At 39.4% G+C, this 25,872-nt stretch overlaps 1 protein-coding gene across 2 annotated transcripts in view; it reads right to left on the reverse strand.

Moving 5' to 3' along the window:
- Positions 1–5,238: 5,238 nt before the first annotated feature.
- The window catches only part of SPHKAP (SPHK1 interactor, AKAP domain containing), a 53,338-nt gene continuing 32,704 nt past the window's right edge, over positions 5,239–25,872 (reverse strand). The window contains exons 4-11 of one of the 2 annotated variants that reach the window (XM_086468297.1): positions 23,164–23,298; positions 19,883–20,138; positions 15,842–19,580; positions 12,168–12,347; positions 10,196–10,282; positions 8,184–8,236; positions 7,915–8,099; positions 5,239–5,382 (exon numbers count right to left, since the gene is read on the reverse strand). In XM_086468297.1, coding sequence (XP_086324423.1) covers positions 5,239–5,382; positions 7,915–8,099; positions 8,184–8,236; positions 10,196–10,282; positions 12,168–12,347; positions 15,842–19,580; positions 19,883–20,138; positions 23,164–23,298 — 4,779 coding nt within the window. The remainder of the gene's footprint in view (positions 5,383–7,914; positions 8,100–8,183; positions 8,237–10,195; positions 10,283–12,167; positions 12,348–15,841; positions 19,581–19,882; positions 20,139–23,163; positions 23,299–25,872) is intronic. The other variant, XM_086468298.1, reaches the window with a different exon arrangement.

Below are 25,872 nucleotides of genomic sequence, written 5' to 3' on the forward strand. Positions count from 1 at the left end.
TTGCCCAGTGTCCCTAGATCAGTTTGCATCTGTACTTACAAGTGTAGCATGGGGGATTTCCAACTGCCAAAAATGGAGGAGAATTAGTGTAATGAAATGTAATGCTACATAGTGAAAAACTGAAATTTGACTTGCTGTGTAACCATCACAAAGTAAAAAAATTATTTGGACTGTGTTTAGAAAGTAGATTTTTTTTTTTTTTTTCTTAATCTTTCAGGTTGGGTTATTTGCTTTTTTCTTTGATTTTTCTGTTATGCTATGCTAGTGATTCAGTGAATCAAACATCTGTGTTAGCTTTTGGCTTCAAGCTGTTGTCCTATTTTTATGTGAAATTGTGAGTCGAGGTTTCATATGCTAAGCATAGGACTGGGAAGCTATCTGGGCTCTGTTTCTGACTCTTCCTAGATGCACTGAGTGAGTAGAATTGCTTTCCGGGTGAAGTTATCCAGGTTTTCTGCTCAAATGTGAAATGCTTTCAAGTCTGGTGTGATTCCCAGCATTGCTGAAAAGTCTGCTGACTTGGCACCTCGTAAGAACTTCAATAGCACTCTAGGTACCACCATATGAATGTTTTGATGTTAGGCTCACTGCACCTTGCTTTACCCATACATATATTTAAAAAACTAGAGAGATGTATGTTGAGTGTGTTGTACAGCTGTATCATCCTGAAACCATTCTGTGTCTCTGGTAGCAGCTTGATCCCTTTCTCTAATTACACTTCAGTCCCTGCAACTGAAATAGTGTGTATGTGTGTATGCTGTATTATCTGGTGCCTTGTTAATCTTATAAAGCATTTGGCTTCTACACACCTTGCATTCTCCAAGCTGCTACTTTTAATCACTGGGTTGCTGGAGTGAGGTGTGGCTGTCCACATTACCCTGAAATGGTGGCAAACTTGATTCACTGTGGCCTTATTGAAAAGGATTACCTCAGGAAACTCCTGAAGTGCGCTTTAGGAAGGACTGTCACAGTGGAAATCGTATTTGCTGTATTGTTTCTGTCCTTTAGACCTCTGAATCCTTCCAGTATATACCTCTGTGAATATGCAAGTTTGTTCTTCTGGGAAAGAAACCCTTAGCTTGTATCATGTAACTTCCCCAGAACAGAACATACATCTTAGAAGACAAAGATGAGCATTTCCATGTAAGCATACGATGTGTACTATGATTCTTGACATATGCTTTTTGTATCTCTTGAGATTCAAATTCTGTTCTGAATAGGTGAGGGTAATAATACTCGTACCCAGTCATGTTTTAAAAGTGAGAATTTCTTTGTTGGTTCCTTCCATGTCATCACTTACATTTCCTGGGTAGTTAGTGAAAGGATATGAAATACATCCTGCTTGGTTATGTCTTCCAGTTTGCTGCACTTTACTGTCTAATTTTCAGCTGAAGCTGGGAGGAGGGCACAGTATCTATCAGCCAGACCTGTCTTCACTGCAAATTGTTTTAGTTTGATAATCTAGCTGTCTAATTTAGCTGTCTGTCCTGCTAAATGCTGTACAGCTGCAAGTTGCTTTCTGAGGGCCTGTTCCTCGCAGTGACTGGCTTTAGAGGGTTTTAAAAATTGAAGTAGTGGCATTATGAGTTTGCTTATACTCTGCGAAGGCTTAGGAATGGCTTTGCCTTGACCTGAAATTCTTAAATTGGCTAGTGTGGATGTACTTTCCTTCTCAGCTGGAATTTGTTTTATTTACAAGTAGTTTGTGGGTTCTTTATTTCAATGGAGTGGTAGGGTTTTTTCTTCTGACATTTTGAAAGTCAGAGGGCAGAATTCATGGGGACATTCCTATACTTGTCTGTCATGCAGCTCTGTATGAAACTGGACAAGAGAAACAGTAAGATCAGCTTCTCCAGAAAAGTTACCCGCTGAATTTAATAGGATAACTGTAAACAAGTGACCATTTTTATCACAGATCACAATAAAATGATTAATTTACTTGAAGACACTATGAATATCTTCAGTGTTATGGCAAAATTGAGGTAGATTGTGTTTTTTCAACTTCTAATGATCCCAACATTAAAAGCACCCTAAGCAAAACCAAACTAAAAATAAAATTTTTAAATACTTGGGTTTTGATAGGTAGTTCTCCTGTCCTTGAATTAATATACCTACAAGCCAAATTCTGCCCTTCATTAGGTGGGTGGTAGTCAAGACCAGGGTGGAAGGCACCTTCTCCTGCAGCAGAGCAAGGGGGCGAGCAGGGTGGCCCTGGCAGGGACCAGTGCTGCAGCAGGTGCTGGGGCAAATGTGCTGCTGCTTCCATGGGTGCCTCTGATGGCCAGGCCATCTCCTGGGGCTCATAGGGTTTGTCTTGTTCTTCAAGTACTTACCCAGCTCCTGGTTGAACCTATGTGGAAGTTTCATATCCTCTCATTTGGTAACGTGTCACCTCTTTTTAAAAGTTTGCTTTGAATCTGGCTTGTATGAGTTTTGTTGTTTGGGTCCTACTTTGTATTGGGAAAGAGTGTGAGTAGCCACCACCTCCACACCCTCCTGGTGTTAACAACCTGCATCATGCTCATGTACACAGAGAGGCTGAACTGCCTATAATTTACTCTGAGATTTTTACCTAAAATTGTATGTAGTATGAAGTTCTCATGTGTATTTAACATTGACTTTCATTTTTTTTCAACCTTTTTTAATGGTGGACAAGTCGTGTTCTGATTTACTCAGCTTATTGTTGTTTTCCTTTTCTGTTTAGCAGCAGAAATACCTTTACACCTTAGTAGGGCTGTAAATACCTGTGCAAACTTAAACAAGCAGAAGGAAGTAATGAACTTCTGTCTCCCACCCTCTGCCCACTCTTGCAGGTACGGAAAGCCGCTCAAGTGATCACTAATAGATATTTGGTATGTTGGGAGTTATTCTGGGGTTAATTCTTGGCAATAAACATGTAATTTCTCTTTCTTTTATGGTGATACTAAGAATGTTATGATTAGCCTTGTATCCCTTGAATGAGTTGCAGAACCTGAGTAGAGCCGTAGCTTTGGTACCGAGGTAAGCCCTGGAGTTTGCTCTGACTTGTTTTGGACAGGGCCATGGGTCAGATTTTCCATTCAGAAGCAGAGCTTTGAGAAGCTACAGAGTTGGCAGGCAAGTATTATTTAATAGGTCAAAGAAGCCATAGCACATTCATGAACTTTTCAGGAAGGCAAAGAAGACGCACATTATAACATAAATTTATTTCTCAATAAATTGCAACATTAAGAACTACTGTACAGGGAAACTGCATCACACTGTTACAACTGTCATGATACTTGTGCTTTGTAGGATAAGTAAACATTTATTCTATCACAGCAAAAAATTGTATACTGACAACTATTTCATTTAAAAATAATACACTTTCCCATTTATTAACTCAAACGAAGCACTTTTAAGTCTATAACACTTGGTGCTTTTTATTAACTTTCAACCTCAGAAATGTCAAGCATTCAGAGTTGCCGCTCGTGTTAGTGGGAGTTACAGATGTTCAGCAGTTCTTAGGAGCAGGCCCAGTGACTGCACAGTTATGTTCAGCGTATGCAATGAATTGATCTTTATCTTGACAGTGAAGCGACCTTCACTGTTTAATATATACTGCAGAGTAGATGTAGAATTACTCGTGTTGTTTAATGTTCCGCGTTAGATTTCAATTCAGTAACAATTTGTATTTTGTAACAAATGACAGATGCAATCATGCAAGTTTAGGAATGGTCTTAGAGATAAAATTGAGAATATGGCTCTTTTTCATAAATTATTTAAAACTACTTCAAAATTTTCAAAAATATTTAGTGCAAAAGGATAGTTGTTTTTTTTTTTTTTTTTTCCCCAAGAAATATTACAGAAGCATATATTGTTATATGGAAAATAAAACATCTCTTAAATACTTTATTGGGAAAAAAAGCAGGCAGGTTTTCTATGATGCTGTCTGGGTAGGGAGAGATGAAAGATAAATATTTTCAAAGAACCAAATTGCAGAAGAGCTATGATAAGTTATATTTACCTTTAAATTCAAAACTGATCTCTTTGGCAGAGTCAAGAGAATCTATCATTAAGTGCATGATACTAACAGATCATCTCAACAAGACAATACTATAGTATGTCTTATCAAACGGTTCTAGAAATGTTATAACAGTGTGAACTATCACATATAGTCCAAACACTTATATCAAAAATGAACAAATGTCTGCTGAAACTTTGCCAATCATTTTCCTTTCTTGTAAGTTATGAAAATTAAGATTTTTCTGATGAGATGGTACTCTTTTCAGGTATGTATTTCTTCACCTTAATAACATTTTATTTGATTAAATTAAAATTGTATTTTTTCACTGCTTTTAATGATATGTAGCATGTTACATAGTGCTTCAAACAGATGGACTTTACGTAATGATTGTACTATCGTTACTCCCTCTTACCAGGTAGAGATGCTGAGGCACAGAGGTGAAACGACTTGCTGAAAGTCACGCAGCAGGTCTGGGGTGGGACAGTGCTTAGAAACCTGCTGCCCTGACTGGCGGAGCTGGGTTCAGGGATATCTCAGGTATAGCTAATACCGAACTGCACTGCCTCTAAGGGGAAAGGAATGAGGTTTTTAAGGGTGGTAACAGAATCTAGATTTTATTTCCTTGAGAAGAAGAAAGGAATCCGGAACAGCTATGGAAAAGAAATAATTACGTGGAAAGAAACTTAAAATACATTTTCAGTAGCTTTTTATTGTGTTATCCAACTGCAAAGGTGTTAAGTGTGCAAAATTGTTTACCCCTAAGCGGAATATGGGGATTTAAAAAAAAAAATAAATAAATTATTTAGGGACATGGGTGTTTCCAGGAATCCTGGAACAAACTCTGGTTCTAATAGTTAAACTGTGCAAATATTGATGTTGTAAAACTGAATGTTAGCTTACTATCCCATTTTAGCTGACTGATTTAATCAAATTGATGAAAATGGAACATATTAGATACTTAATTAAGCCTTTACTGGGTAGTCCATTAGTCCAGAAGGCTAAAAATCCACCCCCTCCTAGTACAGTACATCCCATAGCACAATATGTCAAGAGTCCCTCATGATACAGAAAGACACAATACACCTTGGTTTTGCTTTAGTCCTTGTACAGTTGTGGAATGCACGTGTGCTGCTTCTGTAGAGTTTGTATATCTTTGCTCATTTTATTCAGTGATGTTTGGAAATCAGAGCATTACACAAACCACTGCTTATTTAAACTGGAACAAAACAAAAGTGCTGAATAGGTGAACTTTCTTAACCCAATTCGAGAAGCCAATCAAACAGGCTTGGTGTCATCTCTCTGCCTTCCTCGCTGAGCTTGCAGTACTGCACCACGGCATGAAAGATATCCCCCACTTTCCAGGACTTCCGTTGAACTAATTGCACAACATCTAAAAACTAAATAAAAAGAAAAACAAAACAGGCTTAGGATTTAGATAATGTTTTGCTAAGGCTTTGTTAAATGAATGCTACAAACTGCTGTATGAGGGAGTGACACAATTCACCACGCAGCAACATAAAGGTTCTTTCTATTCTTAAAACTTCATTTCTGAAGTTCCATAGCTCCCAAAAGACTGGCTGGATCTCATGACGTTTTCTAGATTAGCTGCTTTCATCAATTATTTCTTATTTATTGCAACGAAAGTAAGAACAGTGAAAGTGAGCTTGATAAAGGATCACAACTTTCCTTGTTATCAACAAGTGGCTGTCAAAATAGTGGAGTTGTGACTATCCATTTTAAAGAAAAAAAAATAACCCTTTTCATTACTGTTAGATATATCTTAATTTATATTTAATTTTCTGTATTTCCACCCCATAGTGTTTTAAATATTTACATAGTACCGGTGAGAGGGAATTCTGGGTAAATTTCTTTCACATGAAGGCAATTGCCACAAATGTGGTTGAATCTCAAAGAGTATCTATATTTGATGTTTTTTAACTTCCAGATAAACCAGAGGTTAAATATATGTTCTTAAGCAGCTGTAGAAAATCCTGAATTTTGTCCACTTTGTACTTAATAGTGGCTTCACAGTGTCATACATCTGGTCCCATTTTTTTTCTGAAGCATATAAGTGAAAATCAAAGATTTTCACTTCCTTGAATTTCACAATCAACATCTAATTAGCTTGCTCCTTCTATGTTTCCAGTTTTAAACCACACAAGAAAATATTGTGTCTAGTTAGTGTAGCTGTTTGCTATTTACATACTGAAGCCTAAACTTTTAATATGTATTTTAATGCTATTTAATAGGCACGTGATTTCCAAGAGCACTGTTGTAGGCAGGATGTGCTTTATTATTCTGTAGTGTATTTTTGCAATTGAATTAACTGTTTGCCAAAGCACATGGGTAAAGCTGACAGCTGTTTCTTTAATTAGATGCAATTTGGGCTGTTGCTGCTGAATGCATTTTTAAATTATGTTTATGATTCCCAAATGCATGTACTCAAGAAAATCAAACGATATCTCTGGTACTCAAAATGGTCTTCCCATAAAAGACCAAAATACTGATTTGTAATCCTTTTTTTGTTAATTGATTTGAATGCTGTGACGCTTTTTGTAAGACTTGAGGCTTGAGTTGTTTTTGCTGACCTTGGAAATGGGGCTGGTTTGGTCATTCCTGAAATGCTATGGGTAGCATTTGGTGTTATCGACAATGGAGCACTAACTAATCATTCAGGAATAGAAACAGTCTGCGCTTCTTGTGGCCATTCTGGACTTCAGTGTTGCTCTTGGTGCTCTGGCTTGGACTAATACCTCAGAAGGCTTCTTGATTCTGTCTGTCTGCCTCTCTCTGGAAGTAGCCTTCTGCTTTCAAAATGGTGGTTGGCAGAGGCTAAGCTACACCTGAGGAGGAGCAAGAGAGTACTGGCACACATAGCACTTTTTTATTGCTAAGCCAGGGGCAGTGCTTTGTTAGTTCCATAAAATGATGCAAAATATTTCAGTCAGTAAATCTAACTTTCCAAGTAACAGATGTGTGACTGCAAATATGGCTCCACTGGAAACACTGGTAGGTCACTGTCTGGACTAAAACTGTCTCTCAGGGTAGTATTAACCTAAGGATATGCCTATACAGATAGGTCCATCCTGCTTATCCTCTGAACTTTCCATCAGCTCTGGTGCAGAAGCCTGGTAGTCGTCTTATGTCAGACTGAACCTGAGCTAACATAGTTTATCTTTATTTTGCAGTTAGTCTCTTCGGTATGTTTGGGCAGTGGGCCCATTCCTTGGTGAGCAGCAATCCTTTTCTGCCAGCACAAAGTGACCATAAAGCCACTGCATTTGGCCATGGTAGATCTTGCATAAATGTAGGAGGAACTGTCAGGCTCCAGCAATACCCTGCTCTAGCGCCAGCTATAGCAATTTATGAACAGCCAGGCACAAGTTCAGACCCGTCTGAGGCTGCCCAAATAAGCGTTTCGGGCGAGGCAGAACCTGCATAACGACTAAGATATTTCAAAGCTTGAAATTTTAAGTCAAATTTATGTCTTGCATCATCGTCAGCTCTTACTGTTACTGAGTGGCAGAACTTTGTGTGATATCTGCACATAGTTTAAAACATAAAAATAAGAATCATCTATGTGTAAGCCATCTGCAACCCTTCAAATGCAGCCACGTAAAGGACTCCCTGTTAATTTTGCCTTGGGCATTGGTATGAACAACTGAACAGACTCATCAAAGCATGCTATAGAAACTTTGGAGAAGGTGATACTGTTTCTTGTGTCACGGACAATCTAGTAAATATCTCACATACCTTAAATTCTGACACATTTAATCTTGTCCTCCCTTTCTTTAACAAACAGTAGTGTTGCCATTGTGCTATAATGAAGGTGCTTTTGCATCTGCTTTTAAGCTCAGGAACTTCAATAAATCACAACTGCTACTGTGATTAAAGTGACTTAATGGAGTGCTAAATTTTGTAAATACTACCTTTTCAATTCTGTTTTCCTGAGATTTCTTAAAATAGATGGTTGGAATTCCAAGTTCAGAAGCGGCTATCCACTGCAGGGTGACTCGCAGCTCTGCGTCAGGGCATTCTGGTTCCAGGTCAAAGTTTATCACTAGTAGGTTCTTTTGACAATTAGCTGTTCCCACTGAAAGCCCGGAAGTACTTTCTAGAAAAATAATCCCAATAGTTACTGTGAAATTACTTGTGTTAACTTCAAATTGTATGCTTTAATTGATATGGTTCAACTTACCCTCTGTATTTTCTGTCTGTTCTTTAAGGAAAACCTTTTCTTCTACTAATTCACTTAGAAACAAACAACAACAAAGCTTATTAGTGATATTTAGGAACAGTCTACAACATTGCTTCATGATGGATAAACTTCTCCCTCAATGTAAGACCTAGAAAACTGCAAGAAAAATTATATAGAGTGAAATATTGAAATGCTGAATAGATTTCATTTATTTAATCTGTAAATCGGGAAAAGCTATGGGAATGGCAGCATTATTTCCATAACAGGATGAGGTACTTGTACTGGTTGTGCTGTGTATTACGTTTCACCAGGATCTGTGTATCTTTACATAATCACAAGCAAATGACACTATGGTAAGGCACAGCAAGTCTCATAACCTGGGTGCAAGTACTGAACTTCCAATGTTTGCATTTTTCCAGTGCTATACTCCTTGGCTGCATCTTCCAGTCTTGCTTTCTAGTTTTATCTTTCATAGTTAAATACAATTATAACTATCAACGACTTCAACTACTGCTGGTAAACATATTAGCTGTTTGGATAACAAATTCTATCTACACCTTGCAAAAAATTCTGAAGATCTTAATTTCTTATGTACCATCTCTTTCTTAAACTACAGGAAAAAACCTGCAGGCATGTGGTCTCTGCGTCAGCTTCCATTTCTGAGCACAATATCCCTGCTCATGTATGTGGCAGCAGACTGCAAATTCACTACTGATGTCACAGCCATTGCATTCATTTCATCACTCCCGGAGGGAGAGCACTTACAATATGGATTTCCAGACTGTCCCATTCTGCCCTCAATCAGGGGGGAATGCTGCAAGTGTAAGATTTTGTTTCTAGCATGGGAGGACGCTACTCCTTACCTCCCTCGTTCACAGGATTTCAGAATCTCACCCAAGGCTTCAAAGAATCAAGATAATATATACTCATGTAGTGGTTACTGCAAGATGTGAGAGGAAAGAATAAAATGGCAGCATACAATGTATGGCTTGTCATCACTTAGAATCATAGGTGCATAATAACTTCCTTCCCATCAGATTTTTTTCCAGTTTTCTGTTTGAATGGCAGGTGTATTTTGTGTCTTGACTTTGGTTTGTGGAAGTATAAACTTTTCGTGCCTATTTGCTAACACCTGAGAATAACCTCTGAAAGCTGACAAGGGGAGGCAGAAATTTGTGGTCCCAAGAAATATAAAGGAAAGGGATCATCTTTAAGAATGTGTGTAGGAGGTATCACTGCCTATGGTGAAGATGGGAATGTTTTAACAAAGTTAGTCTCCAAATCGGCAGCTAAGAGAGAATGCATATAACTACAGAAATATGAATGCCCAGATTTGCTACAAAAAAAGAACCTTTCCAAAGCAGGACAGTTGTGGTGTAGTCTGGCAACAAGCTGTGGAGATTTTCTGAGGTCACTGACTTGACAAAGTTCCCATGTTCAATGCTTGACGTACAGTCTATACACTGCTGCAGTGGCCATGCCCGGGGCTGCATCGTGACATGCACCAGCTGGTGGGTTATACCAGGTTTCAGGGTACCAGAATCTTTAGGCAGGTACTTGCACATCTCTTGATAATTTGATTGCATGCTCAGTAGAAACATGCCCAGAAACAATAGGTAAAATGTACTTTGGGCCAAATTATTATTATTGGAAAGAATGCTATCATAATTTATGTTCTTTGACTTTAATTGATCCTTATTTGCTTGATCTTACTATTATGGTAGAGTTCTGATAATATTTGAAGTTATTCAGACAAGAAAGTTCACACAGTGGGAAACTGCTACCACAGAAAAACTCTGTTTTAGGCAGAACAGTTGGTGGATCCCTATTCTCTTGAGACATCCACTGCCTAGTGCTATCACTCTGCACAGACACCTACATGTGCCTTTTTCTGAACCTAACGGCAGGCTCAGCAGTAGGTGCAAAGCAGGGCTTGGCACATTTTAGATGGTGTAAACGATTTGCAGTTAAAATTAGACTAAACATCAAGTCTCACTTCAGTGACTACTTACTTAATCATAGGAGAAGATGGCACGTTCTCCTGATAAATTTCCAGGTCCATAATGCCAAGACTGCTAGTTGTACTGCTGTTGCCATTGCTGACAAAGCAAAAGTTTAAATATTAGTGCCAAGCTGCACTGAACATGTCTCCATACACCTTTTTAAAATGTACTTATGTACAAAGCAAAGTAAGGAGGTTGCCCCCTGTTATGCAGAGTTCCAAAAAATCAATTGTGCTCAGCAAGTCGCTCCCAGAATGAAGCACACTAATCAGCTCAAAGTAACGAGGCTTTTATTAAAATAGTTCTAGATGGAGCATGTATCAAGTGATGCTGTAAACTGGAGGGGACAACAGAGTGGACTACCTTCTTGTGAATGGCTTATGCAGTGAATATTTGGCCTCAAACAAAAGAACAGTCTGCATGAGTCCTTGAAGTACTAACAGGTACAGAGATGTCCTGGAAAAAACCTCCAGAGATTCAGATACCTCTGAACACGGTTAAAGCAAGGCATTTGGCTGCCCATCATACTACTTACCTGTTGGGTGACTCCATGCCTGTAACCAGCAGCAGTTTCAGTGTATTACATCATACCCCAAATACTGTTGGAGATCTGATGGAACCCACAGGTATAGTGACAGCCCCTTATGTTTCTGACTACTCTGAAAGACTGAGATTTTAATTAAAGCCAGTGCTCACTGGGACCAGTAATATGTAGGAGTGTTCTTATTGGTTTCTTCCCAAGAATGAAGTATTACATCTAAGAATATTTGAAAAAAATAGTGCCAGTTCACTTTATAACATCATCATAAAGTTGACAGTGAATGTTTACACAGATATTGTAATAGTCTCATGAACAGGTTGTGCGTTTGCTGGCTGCAAGTCAATTAGCACAAACAAGTTCTGTGTGGCAAGTCAACTTGAACCACTTGACTTTTACTGGAAAAACAGCTAATAGTATTTTTCCTTACATTAGAAGGATTGATTAGACTGTTCCTTTCCCCATCAGGTTTTTCTAAGTCAGTGTCAGCATGCCATGCATTCAGACTTGCTGTAGCAATTTCTGTTTCAATGCAGAGCCAAAAGGCACAAAACATTAGCTCTCTGACCAAGGCCTTTGTTAAAGGTCGATACTATAATGATGGGATGAATGTTCACCCACACTGACAGACAAGTTTTGTTCAGTATTTCTTCAGCTAGCCAACAGTGTTTTCTGACAGAGACACTTTCTCTTCCCTGCTTCATTACCATACTGTCGTCTTTTCTTGTCTTAATACCTGAGAGAAAGATGTAATTACTTGACAATATTTTGAGTATGTGAAGAAAAAACCTTGCTCAATTTGAAGTTGGGAAAGGGCTGAAGTCAAACTAACATCACTTTGTATAAACTCTAAAGACAAGATAACATTTTTAAATATGTCCTGGCTTGAATAGAAACAAAAAGCAGCACACTGTGATGGGAGCTCTGGAATTTATGCCTACTCAGGGGAAGCTCGGGCATCCTCTGTTGATCTGCTCAGGCTGGCATAGGAGAGCAGATCAGGGCTCTGTCTCTGCTCTCAGTGCACAGATACCAAGTGGTAGTAGCAGCCTCATCAATCTCAGCTACTGAGATGCCAAAATAAACATTATGTAAATAGCAGCAAATAAATCAAAGACTGGAGCAATTACTTTATGTGATGGCCCCAGCCCAGGCCTACAGCCCTTTCACTGTAGGACTGAGGCACTTGAGTGGTGCCAGGAAATTTTCTCTTTGTCTGAATCTAGCTGCTCACCAATAATAAAAAGACCTGTCTGAGAACCAGGATGTGGCTAACTTTTTATCCTTTTTTGAAAATAAGAGATGAACCCTGTCCTTAGGCTTTCTTGACAATATTTTGAATAAATCCTGAGCTGTTGACCCTCATTCCTGATGCATGGTAGTCAAACTGTTGGCTTGGTTGATTAGACCATATTGTATACTGAGAACAGACAATATGGGTACCTCAGGGATCGCTCACTGAGTTGCAAGTAGCTACTTGTGTCGTCAGGATTGTCCTCGTCGTTGGCTAGCTGGGACCAGCTGCCAGTGCTTTCTTCACTGCTGCTGAGATGGTTTGGAAATTCTTCAGCTGTTTTTGTCTCTCCTACGATTTCAGCATCCGGTCTGCTCTGAGGACTGCTGCTGGTAGGGTGACAAGGAAGGCACACTGATATTGTAACATAGGCAAACAAAGTGATGCACCAATCTTTGGGCAATGCTGCTCATTAAAGTTAACGAAGCTGCAAAGTTATACAGATGCAAGAGATTGGACAAGCTTATAATTTATGTATGAAGTCCAGTTGAACAAATGGTCTGAGATCCTCTTAAAAAAAAGGATCTTCTTATGACTGCTATAGACACGCATAAAACAAAGCAAGCCTTATACTGAAATATACATAGAAAAGGTTTAACTTGTGCAAAAAGATTTTACAGGTACAGAATAACTGCTTACTGCATAGGCCTATTGCTCAATGCACTTCAGTCAATCAGTGGCTGAAATACGTGATGTATGTTAGCGCAGCACAACAGTGTTGCTTGGAAATATATATTGGCACTAAATCCCTGTCCTACTAATGGGTAAGTAAGTTTCTTGCCAGGGTTTTCTACTCTGTTAGCATTGTAGATCCAAAAGAGATCTAGAAGTAAAAGTAGAAAAGCATTGTGGGTTGTGAACCACTAGACTCTCAGCCTTCTGTGTTTCTTAGGATCTTTGCCACTTAGGTTGGGGAAGTACGAAGTATTCTTTTTCTAGGTAGGTGTGCAGCAGGTAGTCAGAAACCAGACTGAATATGGAGCCCAGGCTGAGTTTAGAAAATATAGGGTTAAGGGAAAAATATTTTATAACGCTGCACACTTGACATATGTCACAGACACATTTATAGGACACACATATATACACACACTTTTTCAGATGGACACACAAACAAAAAATAAAAGCTATATTTACAGTAACTTTTCAGAGCCAAACTGGACTTTGAGACTTACCATGGGATTTTTGATATGCAGGCAGAAAAGTATATAATAATCCTACGCCCCTCTTCTTTTTGGATGATAAGAAAGAATTAATTAAATCACTGCAGTGCCAGAAGAGCAATTAAAGAAAAACTGTAGTTTTGTTACATTTACTGGATAGTCTGCATTTGCAACTTTGTGACGAAAACAAAGTAATGTGTACAGGCAGAAGTTCTCTGCAGAAGTTCTTGCCTTCAGACTTTTATCTATAGTTATGGCTGAGGTGCCCTGTCTTCAGTTAGAGCAAGAGATCACCCCCAAAACTGTATTGCTTCCAAGTAATTAACTTGATTAAGAACACACGGAGACAGTATCATTGTGGACCTCTCCTTTTCCCAGGTTCTCACTCTCAGGACAACTGAGAAGCTGCTGCATTAATGCTGGATGCTAGAGAGAAAGAGAGGCAGCCTCCTGCACAGGGAGAAAGGGACTTGTTTGCCTGAGGGCCTCTGCTCTACCAGGCAGCCAACATCTGTCAAATAACTACCTCCACCTGTCACGCCTGGCCCCTCAGGTACAAAACTCATCATCTGTAGTAACATGAGGCACTGAGCAGGCAGGTCACATGGCAGTGGTATTATTCAGATTTTTAATACAGGGCAGGTAGCACCTAATGCTTAGTCCAGAACACAAGAGATTTTTGTGGGTTCGTTACTTGATGTTTTGGCTTGTGTTTGACTCATTATGCGATTACATCTCAGACTAGCGATGCTTTGAACTGATAGCTCCCTACTTCTGAACAGTCAGCTGGAACAGTTTCTGTGTATCTGACAGGACTGGGTCAGTTGCACTACCTACGTACAAGAAACAACTCTTTTTTTTAAAAAAATTTTTTTTTTGGTTCTTGCAGAAAATGTCTTCCTCAGGCCTGCAAGGTGCTTTTTTTTTTTTTTTTTTTTCTTCCCTAATTGATTACATGTCTACTTGATATTTTGCCTGGAGTGCTATGTGCCTGAATCTACACTAGCAAGTCATTTCATGTGGTAGAAGTGGATCAAAGCAATTGCTACTGATGCTTTTATATCTACATTATATATATTTTTAGGTTTTTACTTAAGGCTAGACTCGGTCCAGACAGCCATGGCACAAGTGGTTCAAATCCATGTGAAGAACCCCTGGAACCTTTGCCTTCCCAGCAAGGGTACAAGCACATCTGGTACACACTTGTGCAGCTTCCTTTAAAAGAAATCTGCATTGCATGCTGCAAACAGAGCCAATACGTGGAAATGGAGACAAGTTGATTCAGAACTGCACTGCATCGCTGAACCAAAATGCTCATGTAGGTGTAGCCTCTCGTCACTAATTTTGCCCTACCAATCCTATTGCTTTAAACTTCCTATAGCCACTTGGGGAAACTCTGCTTCAAGTTTCCTCTGCTTCCAAAGGCAGAGGAAAAGTTGTTATTAACGGGCTCACAAATGGTGCAAAAATAACTTCATTTTCAAACAGTCAAGATTCCAAATAGGTAGATTTCTAAATGTATCTTATTAAAAGCAGGTTGCGTTGGAAGGAAGAGGAAGGTTAGTGGGGGGGAGTCAGTGTGAAAGAATAGTGATACTATGATAATTATCCACCTAATTGCTACCATACACAGGAAAGTATGTGCTTTCTCACTTCAAGCCGAGCTTTGTCAAAAGCCAAAACAGAGCACTGCCTAGAATAAAATGAGCTACAAAAGGGTTTCCAACACTAGCACCTGCACTTTTTCTAGCACTTTGAGATAATGGGGTGCTGCAATGCTCCAAGTGATTGGCAGTTTGGGTACCATTAAAGTAATAGATATGATGAAGTATAGTTAAAAATAGGCAGTGCCTTGAGAGAGCCTTGCTCTTGACCTCATAGTATTCACAGCAATCCTTTGTATTTGCACCGCACTTTCATACTGGTCTTGCACTTTGCCTTAACCAAAGCAAGTTGCAGATTTCTCAAAAAAAGGAGTACAGCTGTAAGGAGAGGGTTGTAAGCTGTGGTATAAACTCCATGAAACAAAATTAAAATAGAATGAAATTGTATTCTTTTCTCTATCTAAATTCTACCAGAGAAGCCTTGAACCAAGAGAGGTGAAGGGTGCTTATAATTACTATCTTATATCCACCACTAAAGAATTTTTGTTACTTGTAGCTCCAACTGTAAACACAAAGCTGAACTTCAAGCTCTCAGAAGTCTGGTCTTGTTTCCAGGTACACAACATTAGTTATACAAACAAGCGTAGCAGAGACTGTCAAGTCAAATTCTGCTATCTTCTGTTTTACATTAACACTGATTTTTATTTTCTTATTTTTAATTGAGATATCAGCCAGCACTAAGTGGAAGTTCAGACTTTGTCCATCTTTCCTGTCTTGATCATGGAAGACTTTATCTGTAGAGAGAAACCTTACTTGTCTGTGCAGTATTAGATTTGAATCTCAGAACTGTAGTATTGTCATATTCAATGTAAGTCTGCCCCAGAATTGGCACTGTGATATATGATTGGGTGATTTCATGCCATTAGAAACCTGTAGTCGGATCTTAACCTGTTTATTTCTTTAAAAGTGTTTCTCTTATCTTCTTCTTTTTGTCAAAATAATTTTTACTGGGAAATTAAAACAAACACCAATGTGCTGATCTGCTGTTTTGTCACTTACCTATTTAGTATGGAACTGGAAACCATGTGTTTCCCATCAAAAGCTTCCAGAGGCTTTTCTTTGCTTAGCTCCTTTCCAGAAGGGCCACATGAAGTTAAGGACTCTGAGTCTTTACCCGGCTCATCTTGTTGATCCGTTTCTATCTGAATTAAAGGCACTTCCCTGTGCTGACCTGCAGGGAGGCATCCAGGGCTCTTCATATGCTCTTTTTTCTTCAAATTTCCTCCATCCCTTCTAGGTTTTGATTGAAGCTGAGTTGCGCTTTGTGGATGTTTGCTTTCCGGCACATGTTCTCGGTTTGTATAATCAAAGGAATCCTGCTGGACAACAATTAAATTTTTACCACTTTCAACAATATTTGCAGCCAGCCTGTTTGCATATTGTTCCACATGTGGTGGGGAATCACTGTGAAACTGGTCTGCTTCTGCAGCCTCTGCCTCATCTGCTATGATTTTGTTCTTGCGCATTAGAGATTCAATAGAACTTGCCCATGTCTCGTGAATCAACATATCTGTTATCTGGTCAGTTTTGCATCTTTGGTACAGGCATGAGTCAGATTTGCAAAGACCTGAAGAACCCACGGTACTGACTGCCTGTACACTTAAGGAATCTTGGTGATGGCGGGCAAATCCGTCTAATGAATTTGCCTTAACTGGGACATTAACTGTTAGCCTAGAGCCTGATGGTCTGCTGTCAGGCATTGACGATTGCCTAAAGCAAAAAGGTGATCGTAGAGAGGGTGGTAGCAAACTGCCACACCAGTCCTTTGAATTCTGCAGGGAAGATATGTTATCTTTATTTTCCTTTTCTATTTCTTTTAACATATATCTATAAAATTCTTCTGTTATGCTTTCTGTGCTGGACTGCTTGGACGGGCAACTTGGTCTGACATTAAGATGACCATTTTTCTTGGCTACCTGTTGCAAAGCAGAAGTTAAGATGTTGCTTGCATTTTTGCCTGCATAGTAATCCAGTAATAAATCAAAACCTCTTCCTTCGTTTTCCATCTGGTTCACCATAAATCTTGAAAATTCATCTGTAATGCTTTCACAACTAGACTGCTTTGAGACAGAGCTTGTCTGGCTCACAGGCTGACCAAAAGTGTTCATTAGGCCTAGGGTATTGAAAGAGGCTTTGGAATCAGAGTCCTCCTCTGGTATGCTCTCACAGCTTGAGGCTTTGGCTCGGCTCCATCTTTCACAATGCAGCCTGTTCCTGGGATGGTTTGGACCTTGCCAGATACTATCAACCATGGAGAGTTCAGTGAGGTTCATGATCTTGGCAGCCACTTCATTTGCAAAGATATTGACTGTATCTGGTGTGTCCTCAAGGTTTATAGATTCATCTACTACCCGATTCATCAATCTTTCCTTTAGCTCAGGATGCTCATCTGTTTTTCTTTTGATCTCGCTAAGTCTAGGTGCCCTGTGCTTCCGAACAACTGAGCCATTAGCATGGGTTTCCTTTTTTCTTTTCATGGTTCTGCATGATAAACTCTGAGTGACCACATATTCATTGCCTCTCTTCCATGCACAGAACCAGGGTTGCTTTCCATTTGAATTTTCAAGACAAATCGCAGCTATTTCTGTGGCCATAGACACAACTGTTTCTGCTAATTCTTCTGCAAAATCCGTTAAGCAATATTTGTCCCTTGAATGTTTCACCTGTAGCACAGGCTGAGAAGGAAGCAAAACATGATTTCCTAATAAAGACAAGCTAACCTGAACATCATTATTTAGCACAGCATCGCACTTATGCTTGCCCTGGTTTTCTGCATTCATGGTGGCACTGGAAGATAGCTGTTCTTGAACACCATGCCTGCATTCATTGTTTGCAAAAGTATTTTCTCTGTCTGAAAATGATCTATAGTCTTTCTTCTGATGATGATTGTTACTCTGATTTGGGGATTTGTAACAGTCTCGTGAGGTTCTTTTCAGGTATCTTTTCTTGGGAGATGTTTTTGCAATAAATGTGTTATGCCCTGTAGCTCTACTTGTTGGTTCTGAATACAGAGTGGCACTTTCCTTGCTATTGCAGTCTTTCATATTACTTTTCCTAGTGTTTGTGATGTTTCCAAGATCTTTGCCAGCACTGGTGCTGTAGGATGTACCAAATGGCTTAACAGCAGAGTGATCGAGGGGGCTGTGTGAAGTTTTACATGCTGTTGCCTGTGTTGGCCATCCTTCTGCTCTTGTTACTTTCTCTGCTTTTGTGTCCTCAGAAAAGAGAGGAGAACACTCTTCAACTTGTCTTATGTTGTTCATCTTCTTGCAAGTGAAATATATTACATTAAAAAGCAACTCATTTGCAGTCTCCATGAAAATGTCTTGTGTACTTAAGCTGTTTTCTGAATGGGGATGTAGCTGTCTCTTCTTCCTAACCTCTTCAATAGAATGTCGTAGGATAATATTGGATAAGTTTTGTGCGAATTCATCTCTGATTCCTTCATCAGTGTGTGGAATCCGTGGCCTTGCTGCTGTTTCAATAATTTTTCCATTTATGGATTCCATAAAATGCCCTACATTTTTGTATGTGTTGGGTTTTGTCAAAATTATTGAGGCCTCTTTCAGAAGTACTTCTGCAATGCTATCATTTAGCTTCTCCATGCTGCTTCCTATAGCTATGCTACAATGAAGAGTAACGGCTGCAGAAGTCTGAGCAGCAGACAGAAGTCCACTTGAAGCTGCAGGGTATGTCTCTTCTTTTGTTTTCCCCAGGCCACAGACGGCTACAGCACTTGCTACTTGAGTCATGCCACACAGCGCAGATGGAAATGAATATTCTGTGCCAGCACAGTCATCAAGTATCTGTGAAGATGCTGTATGTAGCTCTTCATTATCAACTGCTCTGCTTTCAGAGTCTGTGGCTTCTTGATCCCATTTGAATTTTTCTGCAGCCTGGGGACTGGAGATGGTTCCAATAACAGTGGCTGCACAAGCCAGAGCCACTTCCAGTGTGCTCTGGCCATGTCTGTCTGAATGTTCTTCCTCAAAATAATCCAAAACTTCAGCAGAACTTTCTGATTCAGTCCAGTGGCACAGCTTGGGGAAGGCAGACCCTGGCCAGTCAGATATATTCTCAGAACTGTCTGGACTTTGCACTATGACGATCTTTGGGAGTTCGTTCCACGATCGGGAAACAGATACATCTTCTGACTTACAGGAGCTTCCTATGGAGATGCTGACTGCAGCCTCCTCACTAAAAGTGGGTTGAGACTGTGACAGTCTAATGAATGCATCTTGCAGAACAGATTCTGCTAAATTTGTGGCATACTGACCTGTAGTCACCTGCTCATTTTGTGAGGGAGGATCAGTTTTCCTGGTACCTGAATAATCCTCTCCATCTGTCTTACTGTTGTGTTTTGCTGTTGGGTCATACAGAGGCCCCAGCTCCTCTTTAGCCATTTCAGTTAAAGATACATCTTCTAACACGTGCGCTGAGCAGGAATTTTCAGCCTCACTAGTCAAATTATTAGTACTAAAGGATGAAGTAGCTCTTCCAGTTAATTCCTTCTGCCACACTATTTCCTGGTCTGACTTGACTTCAAGCTGTAAGATATCATCTTCAGTCACAACATTCACAGCTTCAGAGACTCTAGTAGCTGTATTATCCTCATTATTGCTGTTCGCTTCAAGAATGAATGGCAACCTGGCTTTTCTGTAATGGAGATTTTCAAATCCCTTTCCTTTATTTTTTTTGATATCTGAAGATGCTTCTGAAACACTTAATTTTTCATGACCTATTAAAAGAAAAATGAGAAATCAGTTTTTGCAGGGTACCCTGTAACTTTAAAAAGAAAATGGCTGCACAACTGTGTAATGCATTACTGCTCCGTAAAATTACTGCACAACCATGTGTCCTTGTTTTTGAGCAACACTTTAAAAATATGAATGGCTGTTCATTTTCTAAATTACAGAAAAATATATGCATGAATTAACATCAAGTGCAGTTTCTCTGAGAATTGCAGTTTCTCTGAGAATTGCCATGGCTGTTTTGCAGTATGAACAATAGCAGAATTATGCTCAGTCCCATTGCTTTTACCAGTTTTATATTCATCAGCCTCGTTGTCATCCTCAAGGTGCTCAGATGCTGTGAGGAAATCTTCTTCTATTGAGGACACTGAGCAGTTTGTGTCATCCTCGGGCTTTAAGACATGAGCTTCTATCTGCAGCTGTCTCTCCTGAACAAGCTCAAGTCCAATCAGAAATTTGTTTATTTCAAAAATGATGCAGCTTGCGCTGTTTTTCCTCTCCCCCCTTGCACACAGAACCAAGCAGACATCTGCCAGCCAAGGACACTAGAGGGGAAAAGAATCTCAAACAGTTATTTAATTAAAAAAAAATCAACTTATTTTAAGCTTCCCTCTCTCTAAATACCTTAGGAATGTTCTGTTGCAAAGATGCAATACAATCTGTCATTTAGATGTTTGTAACACAGCATGCAGTTACATCTATGCCAAAATAAGACTGCTTGGACTGACAGCTGTTGTTATACAAGTGTTTAGAGAACTCAGCTGTATCACAGGGGCATCTTTATTTTGTTGAAATTAGCAAGTTGTTTGTTTTCAATCAATTTCTTGTTTTAATGACAGAGATTTATTTACTTTTAGTGGCGTCAGTCAGCCATCTGACATACTGTTACTAATGGCCTTGCACCACCCGGTATTACCTGTCTCTTGAGGGAATTGTTTGTAAGCTTGAATTTCTTTTCAGGATAATTTTGGTTGCAACGCTTTTTTGAAGGCAGCCCTGGCTGGCAAGATTGTTAAGAGCAGGTCACCTTTAGATGTTCCTACAGCCTGTTTTAAAACAGTGTTTTATTTTGTTTGTTTGCTCTTCTTCCTCTCGTTCCTTACTTGCCCAAAGCCCCATTATTTTGGACCAGTGTAACCTCCCACTGGAAATGGGGGCTTCACTGTGCACTGTGCTGAGCCTTTATATAAAACTGTCTTACTCGGAGAAGCTGTACGATTAAGTTGAAAGTTGGACAGAAACTGAGAGAAAGGAACTCATTATCCTCTTTTTATTGATATTGAAACTGTTAGATATTTATACAACCACAGAGCTAAGTTGATATCCCTGCATGGGACTACATTTGTGGTATGGATGTGCTCTGAAGCAAAGACAAGCTTTTGCAGCTTGTGATCTTGTGCTTGTTAAAGCACAAGGGCCCAGGAAGGAGCCAGCTTGAATGGAACCAACTCTGGATCGAGGTGGTAGATTTTTAAGCCAGTGCAAAAGATGCCCTGGACCCACTGTGTGTTTGCACAGTATCTAGCATAATGTAACCCCATCCTAGATCTTTTGTCTTTGAGTGTGAATGCAAAGCAAGTATCTAGTAATAAAGGGAGTGGGACGAGTATTATGTTGCAATAGCATGTTTTATTAGCCTGCTCTTCTTTCCACCTAAAAAATGTGTCTGAACAGAAAACCAGATAAATTAGTGTGTTAAAAGTAAAACAGAAAAGATAGTTATTTTGTTTTTTTTTTTTTGAAGTAGCTGCTAAGAAATTGTTGCTGAATCAGACTTGAACACATACCGTATTGTGAAAAATGTTATTAAAACCAGATGCAGCCTTAGATCAAACACTCCCCTGCTGTTTCTCCAGTCCACAGTTTGCAGGGCTGTACTTGTGGAAAACGCTGAGGGGGAGCAGAATAAAAATCCTTGTATGAAAACTATGTGAGTCTCCTTACAAATGAAATTCTCTGGAAAGTTAAACAAATGTAAGGATGAACATAGCATGTGCTTATTTGGCCAATAAATCTCACCCAGTCTCAATGCAAAGATTTACTCATCTTACAAGACAGAAATCGAGGTTAGCTCTCATTTGTCTCTTGCCTACGCTGTCCTGGACAAAGCTGCCAGTCTCAATAGCCACAGGCTTTCAGAGATGGGGATGACTTGGCTACTTCAGTCGTCGTCGTCTTCAGGCCTGGAAACACACTTGTGTGTATTGCAGCATCTTCCCTCCAGGGAAGTAGGGCTTGGAGCTCCACTTCTCCCACCACAGGCTTGTGCTCTTATTTTTTTAAATCTCTCTAAATTTAGCCACTAGTTGCAAGCAGCAAGAAAGCTCAATAACCAGGCAATTTCTCTCTTTAAAATCAGCTTATTGGTATAACATAAAATTCAATGATCTTTGCAATACAGCTGTTCCAGGGCCTGCTTCATGAAGAATTTTGTACACAAGCTAATTTGGATGAAAAAAGTTTTCTGCTTTTTTTTTTTTTTTTTTTTTTCTGCAGCAGATAAAACTGGAGATACCTGTTCAGGTTTTATGTTTGCTGAGACAGTTTTGTACTTCAGGCTAATTCTGCAGTTTTAACGAAGTTGTTCCTAATTCATCTTTGGCCAAATAAGACCAGAATGAGGCTGAAAATACTGAAATGCTTTTCATTCTTTATCTCAAAAAAAAAGTATGTCTTTTTTTACAGGCATAAAGTATGTTAAAAATGGAAAGGAAAAAGTTTTTTATTACAAAAATGTGTTAAGCTTCTGGAGCTTGCGTATTAAAATGCCTTTAAGCAAATCTTCCTGTTTGCTTCCTTTCTCTATGTGGTGCCAGTAAGAGGAATTCTTGGCCTCCAGATCACAGATAGCGAACATTTCATTGACAATAATGGAGTTAGCATGAGAACTTTGCCTTTAGCTCCTTTAAATGTTAAGTTTTAATTAATACATTAATTACTTCTAAAGTTGACAGCAGCTAAATGAGTTATCAGCTCTGATATGGTATGGTAGCTTGGTATTTTCCATTGTCACATTCAGGCTTACAGTAGCCTCTAGGATCTTCAAGTCCTATCGTCAGCTGTTTTCCGAGGTGCATGCGTGGGAGAAGATGGATCGGGAACAAAAGCGGGATGTAGCAAGACTTCACTTGAAATGGAGTCTGTAGGATCTGTGCCCCAATCTAGCTATGTGCACAGAAAGTATTACATCTTTCCTTTCCGCACACTGTGCTGCCCTTCTGACTCCTGCTACTCTTGAAATCTGGGCTTATGAATCATCTCTGCCACCAATGCCTGCCTTCCCTGAAGCATCAACTACTAATATGGCTGAAAGCATTATCAGCTGCAATCCAGACATCCACAGGGTCTCGAGGGAATAGCAGGATCTCCCCTCTCTTTGTGTCATGCCCCACACACGCTCCTGCCCCACACACGTGAGATTTTTCTTAGACAGATTTATTTTTTGTTTGCAAACTCCCACTCGTCTCTTAAACTGGTGTAAGGTCTTTACTTTCAGCTTCCTTTTTTCCATTTTCCAAATTCCTTCCTTCACAGCTGTGATGCGATCTTAAAGATGAGTTTGATTCCTACCTGAGGACCTTCATAATCAGCCTGAAGGTTTCCTGATGATAATCCACTCAGCAGGACTATTTCATTTTCCTTTGGTGGCTGTACGTTCATTGAACTGATGAGTTTGGGGAGATTTGGAGAGACACTGATCAACCTCTGTAGTGTGAAAGACAGATAGATTTTGCTCTCAGGTAATGAAGTCTGAGTTGCACAGTTACATTCATAAATATCAAAATGAAATACCACTTAGAGGCATTCCTTTAGAAAGCTTACTTGAACTTACTACTTTGAGTTGATTACAAATAGAACTGGCCACATTAAAATGCACGTTCTTTCTTTTGAGCCACCAGCCAAGACAACAGTGACATATAAACTTCTGCACAACTGTCCAGCAGGACAACCTGTCATTCCTTGCATTGTAATGTGCTAAACAGCTTGATTACATTTGTGGATCTAAATACTTGGCCTTCTTATTATGAGTGAGTTCCTAAGAGACTGAGAACACTAAAGATTCAGTAAGTATGGTAATGAGAACAGGGCAAATCTTCCAGTTTTCCTCGAGGCATATGATAAGTAAGAAACCAAAGGGAAAGTTAGCTGGAAATTGCTGATCAAATTGGTGCACTACTAAACCTGGAATAAGAGAAGTATTTAATGCACAGATGAAATATGCATTTCTTTGCTGTTCCACTGGACACCTTCATGACTTTTGATTTGTACTCATACAATTATTTTCTACCTGTTATGTATCTGCTAGAGCCAAAAGCTGTAATAGCCATAACATCAATGACGCTATGTAACATAGGAGATTTGTGTTGTGATACTGCTGGGAGTCCCCCGTGTGTGCAGGAGACATCTGTCTTGTTTCGTGTACAAAGGCCAGACCAAAGGGACAATACCTACTCTAAGAGTGCTTGCAATTCTTTTCTGCTGAGGATCTCTGTATGCTTGCTTTATGAACATGGAATCAAGGATGAGGCCTTACAGAGGGAGTAAATACCACCTCCGTTTTATGCACTAACAGCCCATCAAATGGCAAAGCCATTAAGGGAATGCAGATCTTGGGCACCCAGCTGTATGCTTTACTTACCATGCAATTCAATGATGCTTCACTTTTTCCCTTTTCGTCTTCAAAATAATAAGCTTGCAGTACTGTTATTTTTCCTCAGTGAATTAGATATAATAAAACTTTCTGGCTTAGCAAATCTAATTCAATTTTGGGGAACAATTCACTTTTCGGTAGACTGATCTTCAGATGAAGCTAAGTATTTATATTTCAAATAAGTAAATTCAGTGCTTCAATTCAGTTTGACGTTTTGGTATAGTACTAAAAAGTTCTCATCCTTTTTTCAAATTATAAACTCTCTGTTTTCACACACTTTTCTCTATATATCTCTAATTTTCTACTGCCTAAATTGCCACATTTTATCAGATTTCTTAGGTAGGAAATCATGGCATTTTGTACATCTTTCTTCAGTTCCATACCTTTTGTTAAGAATAAAAAAGGAAAAGCCTGGAAAGGTGATTATTTTACACCAAATACCCCATTTTTAGCCCATTTCAAGGTTCAATGGGCAATGCAAAATCCTAACAGTACCTATTAGTAAATAGTTATACCTTTCATCTGAACAACTTTACGCTAACATCTTTAAGTCTTCCATGAAATGCTTTCACCACATCGTGTTGTATAAATTCCACCCCACTCAAAGCTGATTTACACAAATGGTGGCTTATACACAAAAATTGTGATGAGCAAGTTTACTCTTAGAGAAGAATCCACAGTACCTGTGCTAGCAGTGAATTTTAATTAACTACACTGAAAACTAAAAGTATCATCTTCCAGTCATGGCTAATAAATGTGTTGAGTCTGCACCAGAAACTACCTTTCTAAAATGTGGCCAAACATTGTGGTCTCTCCGTTACCAGTCCCCACCATGCCAGGTGGGGAGTGCCAGCTGTGGGCACGTTGAGGTGCAGCACTTTGGGGAGCTGACCGGACTCTGCCGCCACGGAAGAGCTCAGGGCTATGGGAAGTGCATAGGCAGTTAATGTACCGCTGCTGCGGGGCTGACAGGTAAAAATCATGCAGCTGTATTCAGAGGTGACTTGTGCTTGTGAGGGAGTTATCTAATCTCCAGGCACTGTAAGGGTAGCTGCATAAAACTAGTTTAAGTTGGCTTTTACAGATATCTAGCTCTAAGATTGAGGGACAAACTTTTGGTATTTCCTGATGACTTGCTATAGCTTTTACTCCTTAATAAACACTGTAAACAACAATAAAAACATTGCTTATTCGAAAACAGTGCTTCTGTGGATTCAGTAAAGTTAAAGCTCTCAAGCTGTTCTGCACAGTTAACTTGCTGATTCAACAGAAAAATCATTTTGCTGCAAGAAGCTGTATTTATTTTTGACATCTGAATTTTCACAGATCCAGGATGCAGAAAACAGCACAGAAAACCAGTTCCTGCTAATGAATGACTTGCAGGAGGCAACAAGGTCCCAGCATTGGTTGTCCTCCCATGAGCTAAAAGTGGTTTTACAAAACAACTGTAATGCTTTACTGAGGAACTCACTGGATATTGTTAAGAGATCCTACCTTTGTTAGCTTACCACGTATTGCTGCCATATTGCTGTGTTGATCATAGGCACCGAGCCAGGATGATGAAAATGAACTGATAAAGGAAGATGTAAACTCAAAACCGACACCAGGCCATATCTTTAAAATGTGAC

Source organism: Leptosomus discolor, chromosome 7, assembly GCF_034619465.1.
Source record: "Leptosomus discolor isolate bLepDis1 chromosome 7, bLepDis1.hap2, whole genome shotgun sequence".
Taxonomy (NCBI): domain Eukaryota; kingdom Metazoa; phylum Chordata; class Aves; order Leptosomiformes; family Leptosomidae; genus Leptosomus; species Leptosomus discolor.